This window comes from Meriones unguiculatus, chromosome 1 (assembly GCF_030254825.1).
Source record: "Meriones unguiculatus strain TT.TT164.6M chromosome 1, Bangor_MerUng_6.1, whole genome shotgun sequence".
Classification (NCBI taxonomy): Eukaryota; Metazoa; Chordata; class Mammalia; order Rodentia; family Muridae; genus Meriones; species Meriones unguiculatus.
The window spans coordinates 186,341,911-186,354,064 of NC_083349.1; the positions used below are offsets into that span (position 1 = coordinate 186,341,911).

At 45.4% G+C, this 12,154-nt stretch overlaps 1 protein-coding gene across 4 annotated transcripts in view; it reads left to right on the top strand.

The window, feature by feature from the left end:
- The window catches only part of Alg9 (ALG9 alpha-1,2-mannosyltransferase), a 65,884-nt gene extending 64,844 nt beyond the window's left edge, over positions 1–1,040 (top strand). For 3 of the 4 annotated variants that reach the window (XM_060373748.1, XM_060373745.1, XM_060373757.1), the window contains one exon: positions 256–1,040. In XM_060373748.1, coding sequence (XP_060229731.1) covers positions 256–320 — 65 coding nt within the window. In that variant the 3' untranslated portion in view covers positions 321–1,040. The remainder of the gene's footprint in view (positions 1–255) is intronic. The other variant, XR_009588147.1, reaches the window with a different exon arrangement.
- The last annotated feature ends 11,114 nt before the right edge of the window (positions 1,041–12,154 follow it).

Genomic DNA, 12,154 nt, shown 5'->3' on the forward strand with positions numbered 1-12,154 from the left:
TTTCTGTGTTGCATTTGAATGCAAAATGCAGACCTATAGCCCTTGCTAAGCTGTTTAGACTTATTAGGCAGGCAGACATTTGTTTGGCATGAGTAACAAGATATATGGTCTATTATGATCTAGTACCTAAATAGTAGACTTTTCTGTATTTATGTAAACTATATCCTTGATGTAGCACTTGGTTTCTTTGAATTATTTGTAGAGCCATCAGTAAAATGATGAAATTCCTCCCCCGCTCTTTGTCTTCTTTTTCAGGTCTTCCAAGTTGCTCCGGGCATTCTATGTCCCCTTCCTGTCGGATCAATACACAGTGTATGTGAACTACACCATCCTCAAGCCTCGGAAAGCAAAGCAAAGCAGGAAGAAGACTGGAGCTTAGGAACGCCCCTGTGGCTCCAAGGGACAGCCATCATGTTAACTGACAGCTCCACTGAGCTGACTTCCTCCAAGTCATATAACACTTGTAATAAAGGTCGGCTGACAAGATGCCAGATTCCGGGTGCTCTGAGCTCGTCAGTATGTCAAAGTCTAATCAGAGTCACACACATCCTGCCCCTGTCTGGTCTGCATGTGAGCTTTCTGCAGATGGGCAGAGTCCCTAAAGCCTGGAGAGGTACATTGCTCCGCTTCTCATTGTTCTCCCTGTTGAGTTATTTATTAGCGCGGAGAAAAGCTGAGCACCCTGACTGGGTGTGTGCTGGTGTTCTCCACTCTCTGGCCTGGCATCTGAGAACTAGCAAGCCTTCCTTAGGCCATATGGTTTCTCCACTAAAGTTGTTTGGCAGCTCCTAGCAGACCTTGTTCAAATCCTAGTGCTGAGAAGAAGCACAGCCTGGTGCCAACTGACATGTCCTTTCACCGCCAGCAGGCTTCAGCTTCTGAGAGCATTCCCAGGACTGACACCATGTCCCGAAGCTCAGGAAAAAGGCGACCGTGAAAGAACTGTGACCTAATATTATCTATGATGCTTCTAATTTTCTTTAAAACCGGTCTTAATTATTTGGCTATTTGGGAAGTGTTTTAAGATTTTTAATGTTTCAGCATGCTGTGTCTTGAATTCTAGACTCTGTACAAAGATAAACTATATAGGGTCTCTGGAGAAAAGTGTATCACTAGGTTTGGGTGACATCGTATTTTAAAGTGCTCTGAGGCCATTTGGGGGAAATCAAGAACTCCTTTTTGTGCAACAACAGCCCTAATGAAATGAAAGTGACAGCAGTGTATACGTAGCACCCATACTTCAGTCCTGCATGGCCCCCTGCGGCGGGCACCTCTAGTTGCGTAGGTGTTGGTAGAACTCAGCCAGCAGGTAAGCCTGCCTGTGACTTCACCTTCCCTTCCAACACGGCACATCCTTGAAGCCATTTCTCAGTGTCTCATTTGATCCTCTAAACACTGAGAGGACCCACTTTCCAGAAGAGGAGACAGATGAAGGCAGAGGCGGGAAAGTGGCTTATGCAGTGTCACAGGTCTGGACAGTAGTGGGCCTGGGAGTAGACCTAGGCTGTCTGGCTTCTCATACGTGCATGATTGTCCATGCTTCTGGACTCATCTACGAAAACACTACTTGGAAGGAGGAGGAGGTAGACCAGAGACCCAGGTTTGTCGACTTCTGTTTTAGGGAAGATTTTCATACCTAGTTCTGAGTTCTTCAGAGCCTGTGGGTTAGCCCTTCTTCCAGTGCTGTGATAGTGCTGGGCTGAGGTAGAAACGTCCGTGCTTTGGAAGTCACAGCTCTACTGTACTGCGTTCTTGTCCCTGTGAGCCGTGTTACGGGTGCCTTATTTGCTTAAGGGTGGCAGGTTCTAGTTGTGCAGAGAGGGTAGATCAGATTTTCACAGTTCCCATTTTCCTGTTTTTCTTTTTAAAGAAAATAACTTTCTAATGTAAAGGAGGAAAGCAGACAGACAAATAAGTAGTTGAATGGGTCCTCTTGGGGGTTCCCCTCTAAAGGAACATCTGATTGGAGATGAATGAAACAGAGGTGAGGTAGTGGGTCCAGAATGACAACTGGTAAGAAAGGTAGATTGCAGCCCTCCTGTGTGAATATCCCTGAAATTTCCTTCTTAGTGTTTTATCACCATTTTTCAAGGCAAATACTGGGAATGTGAAGAACTGAGAACATGTTTGAGAAGCCAAGGCATGGTAGGATGACTAGAAGAGTTGGTAATGGAGCTCGCTGTAGAGTGGCTCTTCTCTTCCTAGAGCATGGCGGAGTGGTAAAGCAGGTGTTTACTGCATGTAAGGCTCTGGGTCCAATTCCCCACACATGCAAACACACACACCTAAAAGTGTACGAAGATGAGCTGTTTGATCATCCTATTTGCCTGAGAGATGTAAAGATCCCTCTAAAGGTGCCTGGCACAGATTTTTAATTTTAGTTTTTTGAGACAGGGTTTCATTCTGTAGCCTAGATTGGCCCAGAACTCCGTATGTAGCCCAAACTGGCCCAGGATTCACAGCAATCCTCCTGCCTCAACCTCCCAGTGTTGTGATTATGGGCATGGATCACCATGCCCAGCATCTTGGTTTGAATTCTTAGAGACAGAAAATACAGCAAGTCATGAGTCTTGAGAACTCAAAGGGAAGCTTTTAAATAAGCCTATTTGTGTGTGTGTGTGTGTGTGTGTGTGTGTGTGTGTGTAGCTTAGCAGTTCTGATCTCCAGACTTTGGCACAAGAGCACATTCCCCAGGGTTGCTTCTAAAAAGAGCTGCAAGGCTCTTTATGAAATATTTATATTATCTGATTTTAGAGGGCCAGACTTAGCCCAGATGTCCTTCTGAATGAGTTTGGCTTAGAAAACCTTGTAGGTGTAAGGGGGCTTTAAGCCCTTCCTGTTTCCTGTTGTTCACAGAAGATGCCCAATTGTAATCTGGATTTGTATGCACACATTCAGATTGAATATTAAGTATCAGGTTTGAAGAGATGGCTCAGAGGTTAAGAGCACTGGTCCTGAGTTCAATTCCCAGCAACAACATGGTGGCTCATAACCATCTATAGTGAGATCTGGTGCTCTCTTCTGGCCTTCTAGCTTACATGTAGGCAGAATACTATATAAATACTGAAAGCTGAAAGCTGCCCTGGATATCCCAGTTGTGGAATTAGACCTAGACCCGAGATTAGATAGAGTTCAAATCACCACATTTGAGCAGTGGAATGAGAGAAATTCAGCTTAGGGTGTAAAGCTACAGTGGCAAGGGCAAGCTGGACTCTTCTGTTGAGCTTTGTAAACTGAATTGCTTATATTTAAGTGAACAATTTGGGTTTAAGTGAACACCTCAGCATATTTTTTCTTGAAATTTAAGTGCATCTTGAAATAACTTTAAGACCAAGGTAAGTAGGGACCTTTGTTTGCGTTTGCATTTGTTTCTACTTTCCGGGCTTTTCCTGTAATTTGTTACATGGCAATAAGCATAAACTAGGCAACTTTTTGATGGGCCTTAACAGCTAGCTGAAGGGCATGATTCAGATAGGTTTCTTCCTAGAGGGGGAGTTGGACTTTTCAGGGACCTGACTCACAGGATACAGATAGCACCTGCTGTGAGAAGGACTCTCTGATCTCCATTTGTAGAAACAATCAGGCAACTGGCACCCTTGACCTTTGGTCAGTCATTTAAACTTTCCGGTCAGCTGCATTGCCAAATACGAAGGGCAGGGTGCCTCTGTTTATTTGCTGTCTGTTTTAGAGGCATTGTGCTCAATCTGGAGGAATTATAACCAGTAAAGCAGCAATTCTTAGCCAGAGCTGCAGGGCAGGAACATGCACAGTCCTACCTCAGGAGTCGTGAGCTAGGGCCAGGGATGAGCAATGACACCATCTTTAGAAAGCTCTAGATGCTGGGCACTGGTGGCGCATACCTTTAATCCCAGCCCTTGGGAGGCAGAGGCAGGCGAATCTCTGAGTTTGAGGCTAGCTTGGTCTACAGAGCAAGTTCCAGGAGAGCTACACAGAAATCCTGTCCCCCCCCTTCCCCCGCCAAAACAAAAAACAAAAAAAAAAAAACAAAAAAGAAAGTTCTAGATGGTTTTTCTAGTGTGTGCCCAGAGCTGAACGCTGCCCTTGATACAAGACTAGATAAGCATCACACCAAAGACAGCTAACGAAGCAGGCAGAATGCACGTGTCTTTCTAATGCAACCCCTAGTCTCTCATGGCTTCATCTGGGCCTCTGTCCTTTCTAGGCCCTAAGTCTTACTTGCTCTGTCTTCCATGCCCAGTTTTCCATGGTGGAAAAGCAGATAATTATTATGACACCGACATACACTAGTGGGTGCTAGTGGTCTCCTGTTTGTTTTTTTCCACCTAATGCATCTAGGAAAAAAGGAAATGAATACAGATCTTGCCACTTATGGATTGATTTATTAGGAAAAGAAAGCTTGAGTAGACAGATGCAGTTGCAGTCTAGGGCTTGGCCTCCTCAGGAAAGGACCTGTGCTGAGCAGGACCATGAGTGCAAGTGTTGAGCCATCTTCAAGCCAGCTCTGTCTGACACTTAGCTTTTCACTGGAGCTCAGCATGGTTCCCCCCCCCCCCCCGTTGTTTTGCTACAGGCCTGCAGACAGTCTCTTTGCAGCTGCTGCTAGCTGGCTCAGACATGAGAACAAAGGTTAATCCCATTTTTAAGAGAAGTGACCTGAAATGTGCTCACTCAGGGGCCCAGAAGACGCAGCGTGCCGTTCATGAGTTTGTGGTACCTTTTTCTTGTGTCTTTATAAGCACCATATCCCTAAGTTTCCCTGAAGTCTCCTATACAGTCTTCCCATTCTTCCAGCAAAATCCTCATGGCAGTGCCTAGGGAAACAGGTGAGTTTCTTAGTGTGACATTTAGACGAGAATCTTGGAAACTTTCCTGATCCTGCCTATTTCTATTTTCTTGAGCTTTTTCTATATTTGCATATTTAAAGCCTGTGATGATTGGGTATAATACAGTGTGTGTGTGTGTGTGTGTGTGTGTGTGTGTACACGAAGTACCAGCGATTAAATTTGTTGCCCTGTTTGTTTCAGGTTTAAAACCCTTTCTGAGGGCTTAGGCAGCCATCATGGAGCCTCAGTTGTTTCCAGCAGAGGGCGCTCTACTCTCACTAAAAATTACAAAGTTCCTTTCCCTCCAGGAACTTAGTTGGGTTTGGTGATTGCTGTCTTCCCAGTATTTGTTGAAATATCCAAGCTGAGTGCTTTCGGACTCGACCTTGCAGTGCCTCGTGCTGCATGTCTACAGCTTGGGAAGTTTCCCGTGTGGACGAATTGTCCATCACACCTATGATTCCCTGGTTGGTATCTTGTAAGTTGACACCTATCTGTTAATTTCAGTTGTATTTGTTATGTCCTTGTCCTTGTTCTTGAAGAGGAGGCACATCTCACTCTTAGGGACAATTACCCACCACCTGCTGGTTTTCAGGCTTTTACCCAAAGCAAACCTTATCACATACACATTCCTAACCCCACCACTGCTGAGGCGCTGCTGAAAAAGGCAGTCTGGGGGATATATATCAATGTCCAGAGTTCTCACCTTTTGATGCCAGCAGCCAACCTGTCATTTTACAGCACAGTAGCTCAGTAGAAGGTGATGGCATTTAGCAGGGTGTGAGCCTTGTGCAGTAAAAGGCCTTAAAACGCCTCTGATTGTGTTTGCTCCACTTGCCTAGCCCATGAGGTAAAAAGCAAACATTTGCAGAAGGAAGTAGGATTAAACATGCAGATAACTATGTAGACAGTTTTGGGACCTGAACAGAGTCAGCTGTGCCAGATGTGGAAGGAGAAGCCATTCCTTTAGGTGTGCCGCCTGAAACCATAAGTGTGGAAACTGTGGATTGAGGCTAGATTTATGGAAAACTACAATGGACAGCTAATACTAAGTTTGGCCTTGTAGCTTAGTGATAGGGCACTGCAATCCAGGCACATTACCTCTCTTTTTGTAGATGGGGAAACTGATATTCCTAGTTTCCCTCCCCTTCCCCTGTCCCTCCTTTTGTCCCTCCCCTAGGAATCCACCTCAGGACCTCAACTGTGCTAGATAGTACTCTATGACTGAGCTCATCCCCAGTCCATCATGACATGCTTGAAGTCCTGCTGTCCTTCAACTTCTTTGGCATGCTAGGATGAAGAACCTGGAAGAAGAGATGAGCAAAGAGCTTGTGATCTGGTCAAGGCCACTGTAGTTTTTCTTTAATCCCCTTCAGTAACCACAGCCTGGAGTTTGCAGAGAGAACACTCAGTCTTTGTCAGGGCCTTCCTCGAACATCGTGGACCCCAGCTAAATTTAATCTTAGATCAGAGAGGGGCCAGATTCCCTGTATACATTCTGGTTTGTGGTTATAGTCCCAGCTCTGTTTCTGCTGAGTTATGAGAGGCATGCACAGGGGATCTTGACACAGGTCCTTTCTTATGCCCAGTGACTTCTCTCCTGGGAAGCTCCAAAACGGAAGAGAAGGAACATTACCTTTGGGAGGGGGAGGGGCATCAGGCAAGAGCACCCAGGAGAGCAGGAATGTGTGAAATTAAGTCCCACTTTGTGAGAGCAAATCTCTGGCCCAGGACAAGTTCTTGTTCTTGTTTCTGAGGGCTACTACTTATGTTGCCTGGGCCTCGTGTAGGTTGTGATAAGATGCTTCTAAAATAGAGAAGAAGGAAAGCTGGGCTCTACCCTGTGGGCACAGTGGGACCAAGCAGAGAGTAGCTGGGCATCTAGCTCGGGGAGGCTGCAGTGTGCAAGACACAAATATTTGTAATAGTCGTCATGTCTCAAATTCAAAAGGCTTAGATGCAGTGAGTCTAGCAACCAAAAAAGGGCATTATCAGAAATGTGGGAAAATGGGTGATATTTGAATAAAATCTGAGTGATATATATCAAACTCACAGAGATCCATCTGCCTCTTCCTGAGTGAGTGCTATGGTTAAAGGTGAACAGCACCACACTGGCTTGATTTTAAACTGTGATCATCAAGGTTAAGGAAGGAGTGGGAAGAGGGAGGCATGAGCCAATGGTTCAGGCAGCACATCCGTAGGATGAGCTGATATGTAGCATGAGGACTATCACCAGTGGTATCATATTCTGGACATGTTTATGAAATAGAGTTATAGCCTCCGGGGGAAGAAAAAAAATTGATATGTAGCCTAGATTGGCTGGAATTCTTGATCTTCCTGTTTATACCCTGCGTGCTGCTTTGTAAGTGCATGCTGCGCTATCCGGCTCTCAGCATCATGAATTTGATCTTCTGACCAGCCACACAAAGTAAGCTGGACAGACTGTAGACACACAAGCCAAGATTCACAGAGAAGTTACTCATTCAGCATCATACAGCTGTTAACTGGTGGCATTGTAGCCCACAGCGTTCCTGACTACCAGAATGACTTTCCAAGGGTCATATACCTAAACCAGACCTCATTAGACCAGCTCTTTGGTTTGCTCTTACCAAGAATTCAAGTGGTGTGTTTTACCCCAGCTGCCCAGGGCATGAGGGACAGATCAGCAGCTGCCATGCTTACGAGTACTGGGGCTTTTTTCCATTGCTGTCTAGCCTCAGCTAAAGCCTGTTCTTACTGTTGGAATATTGCCATTTAGAGAGGGCGTGAGGTGGGGGTGCTTGCCACAGAGAATAAAAGAGGGAAAGACGGTGAAAATATCGATATAAAATTGAGGGGAAAATACTTGAGTTCCTTAGAATGAGACAGTGTTCCTGTAAATATGAGATGTCAGGAGTGCTACCATGGGAGCTGTTTCTTGTAATAAATTAAACATGGACCTGGGAGTCCGCTTACAGGGTCATCCTGCTAAATGAAGATCCCAATCTTCTTATTCATAGGTTCTGCATCCGTAGATCTAAATGAAAGCTTACTGACCATGAACAGATGTCTTTCCTTGCCACTGTACCTAAACATACAGTTCCAGCATTGACTGTGAAGCGATCTGGAGATGATTTAAAACACATGGCTAGGTGCAAACTGAACACCGGTACCAAACCATTGTAAGAAGGTGCCTTAAGCATTGTTGGCTTTTGGCGTAGAGGTATTCAAGCCCTTGCCTGATGCCAAGGGATGGCTGATTTGGGAAGGCACCTGGATGGCTCAGTTTTCGCTGGTGCTGCTAATGGGATGGAAGCGGAAGTGTGCTGGAACCTACAGGTCTCCCTCTGTGCTAGCTAGCTAGTGACTGTGGATAAGACCAGCATCGCCGTTGTACCTGCTGGTAAACCTTTGTGAGGACGAGGTGAAGGGCCCATTGAGATGATAGTGCCCTACAGATTTCAATCTGCGCGGCACAGAGCTGTGACGGCTGTTGATTCCGACACCCTGTGCTTCTGTGATCTTGCTATGCTATTGTACAGGACCTGGGCATGTCTGACCTTGCCTTCTCTCAATTCACACTGGACGAGTGAACTGATGTGTGGGTGTCAGAGCTCTGTTTTAAGCAGTCTCGTTTCCAGACAGCACTGTCAACCCTCAGCCTAGACTCTGCTGTCTCCCCTGGGCTCCCTGGTCCTTAGCTTCTCCTGGTGTGTGTGGGCAGTGGAGAGAGGGGGGTACGGGAGTAGTTTAACACCAGAGGCTGTGTTGGCCGAGCATGGCTGGCTGCTGGGAACTTAGCAACATGGGATTATCTTTCTAATCAGGCAAAGCCCATAGCCAGTAGGGAAGGATTTGCTTATCGATAAGCAGTTAGCATGACTGTTTGCTTTTCCTGGACAGAGGTGGACTCCAAAGATTTCAGTTCCTTTCTGAGCCAGTGCTTGTCTTTCTGGATAAACTTTTTAATTCATACATTTTAAACACCAGCCACACTGGAGTCTCTGGAGAGTCCAGAAGATGCCTGGCTCCAATTGTGGGGACCCTGTACTCAGTGAGTCTGACACAGAGGCCAGGAATCTGCATTAAAATTTTTTTTTTTTTTTTTTTTTTTTGAGGCTGGGTGTTGTTATATAGCCCTTGCTGGTCTGGAACTCACAGAGATCCACCTGCCTCTGCCTTGAGTGCTGGGATGATTAATTATTAATTATTTTTCGTTTTTATTTTCCTTCTGTGCATGCATATGTGAGGGGGTCTTGCTCTATCATTCTCTACCACTTACTCCCTGAGACAGCCAGCATCTCTCACTCATCCCAGAGCCAGGCTGGCAGGCAGCAAGCCCCAAGGTTCCCCCATATTCCACCACAGCGCCAGGGGCATGGGAGTTGCAGCCACATCAGGCTTTTTAAATGGGGATTTGAACTCAGGAGCTCATGTGTCTGCAGCAAGTGCTCTTACCCGTGAACCTGTCTCCCTAGCTAACTTTCCATTTTTCATTTTGTAGATTAAATCCAAAGCCCTGAGCATATGCAGCTTAGCATATTGTTGCTGAGCTACATCCACAGGCCCAGGGACCTACGTTTATGAAACTCACATGGCGATCAGTAGGTCATCTTTCCCCAAAGTCTGCCTTTGGACTTGGCCCTTTTTCTCCCCGCCGTGGCCCATTTTCATTCTTTAAGGAAGGGTTTATTAGCATCTCTGTGTTTATTGCCTGCTTTGTTCTCATAGCTTCACAGTTCCTGGCTTAGGAACCAGGTGGTTTGCTGCATTTTACAGGGGTGAGAGGGTGGAGAGGGTGACTGAGGCTTGGGGAGAGGTAGGTCACCATGAGTCAGAGACACAGGTGGGAATTGAAGTCTGGCCTCCATGACTTGCAAAGCAGGCAATTTTCTGGGTTCTCTTTCCTCAGCTTGTGATTTCATGTTTAATCATAGTTATTCTGTAGGCCTCCACCTCATTGTGCTTGGTGAGCAGCTCCCATCTGACTCTGAAGCAGAGCAGCTTAATGCCAGTGTTCCAAGTTTATGAGCCTATCAAGCTGTGGGGCCGGCCAGTCTCCTCTCTGTACTGCTTTTATCATCTTGGGACACCTTTTAAGATAAAGGAATAGAATTTTCTTCTCCATGTCTTAGGAACCCTGCGGACCCTCTCACTGGTGAAACACTAAGTCGGCCCTCTTAGCTTAGCCCTGTTTTTCTTTGCTAGGTATTGAGAAATGGAATAGTGTCTGCTGCATGCCAGGCAAGTGCAGGTAGGAGCACAGGTTTGAGCTTCGCAGGCCTGGCTGGCCTAGAGGCATGTGTCCTCCTGCCCAGCCTCCTAAGCACCTGGTTATGCCCATGCCCTTGGGTGCACTTTTTTGGGGAGGGGACAGGGTCTTACTCTGTAGTCTTGGGTGAGCCGGAGTTCCCCAGGTGGACCAGGCAGGCTTCAAACTCACAAAGCCCCCCCCTCATCTGCCTCTTTCTAGTGCTGGGATTAAAGGCATGAAGCCTTAAACATGGCTTGGACCCACTTTGAAAGAGAAAAACCAGAAATCTCTAGGACTCAGTCAGATTATTAAACGTTATTTAAATTTTCAAATATAAACCAATAATATTATGTTCTTTTAAAATTAGTCTTTATACATCTACAAAGCCAGATTTATAGGTTAAATGAAACTACAAGACCAATATTATTAAAATCAATAGTGTTGATAGTTTTGTAATTCAGTATGACAGATGTGTCTTTTACTAAAAGTAAGCCATATTTTGTGAGTCTGGGCTGCCTGCCCGAGCTCAGCTTCTTTAGGGTTTGCCACACTCATGCCCCCTGTTTCTTGTTTTTTTTTTTTTTTTTTTTTTTTTTAAATCACTTTTAGAACCATTGAGACAGTGTAATTGCAGGATGCCCTTTGGCTTTCATTTTGTGCATAAAAATATTTTTCATTTAGTATCCACCTCTGTTCATTTTTCTTTTTTTAAAGATTTATTTATTTTGATGTGCATTGATGTTTTGCCTGCATGCATGTCTGTGTGAAGGTACCAGATTCCCCTGAACTGGAGTTATACAGACAGTTGTGAGCTGCCACGTGGGTGCTGGGAATTGAAGTTGGGTCCCCTAGAAATGGCTCTTAACCACTAAGCCATTTCTTCAGTCCCACTGTTCATTTCTTATAAGCTCAGAACAATAAAAGCTGTGTGACACTCATGCAAATACAGGTGCTGAACTCATGTGGCAAGACTGATTCAAACAGTCTCTGGGGTCAGCTAGACGGCTCAGTGCATAAAGGGGTGTGCCACCAAGCCTGACAACCTGAGTTCAGTTACGGGAACCCACTTGGTAAAAGGAGATAACCCACCCTGCAAGTTGTTCTCCGACCATACTTGTTCAGTGGCTCGTTTTTGTACACACACCACACACGCACATTTTTGAAATTTAAAAAAATAGCTACCCCAGCAGTCCAGACTGTGAATCTAAAAGTTATCAAAATGAAAATGAGAGCCTTCAAGCATATGCTCATGGACAGAATTTGAAAACAAACAAACAAAAACAAAACTCAAAACTAAAACCCAAAACTGCATAAGTATGTTGGTTTTCGAGTTTTGAATATGAAAGGCTATCTCTGTCCTGCTAGGAGTCCCATGCTTTAAAAAGAAAACATACAAAAATCTTACCTCCTAAACTTCATTTATTAACAACTCGACAATTTTAAGTCACAAAATAGTGTCATTTGAGAACCTATGACAGTCATACAGAGCAGCCTGTCTTAAGTGGCTTATATTTCAGCAGAAAACAAAGACAGGCATTCGAGTTACTTTGTGCTGTTCCAAAGGGCAAGTGAAAACTTTCCATTAAGTTCTGCATGAAATGCTCAGGACCACCTCCTCCTGGGGTCCTCTAGGACTCCTGGAGGCCTAGGAGGTCAGTTTCCATCTTACCGAACTGGGGTGATTAAAATGAGGCCCAATTATACTTGCTTGTTGTGCTTCTTACTAAAGAACGAAAAAAAAAAAAAAAGAAAAAAAGGAAGACAATACAACAGAAGGCGCCATTCCAGTACCACACTGAAAAGAAACACAAAAACAAGAGAGCAGCATGTTTTGAACAGCTTGCGTAGAAAAAATATTGACTGGGGAGTTTGGACAGCACTGTTCATTTTCTCTCACCGCCCTCATTATTTGTCTTAAGGAGCAGGAGCCAGCCACAATTCTGGCAAACAGGCCAGAGGAAGGAGGTGGAGGGGTTGTGTGGAGGCTGGCCGCCCTGGGGGAAATTGAGGCTGAGACCTAGTGGCTGAGGGCCAGCTCGAAGCTGGGGGTGGGGTGGGGTGGGGTGGGGAGGTGCTAAAGCTTCTTCCTCCTGGCCAGGGGTACCGTCTTGGCCTT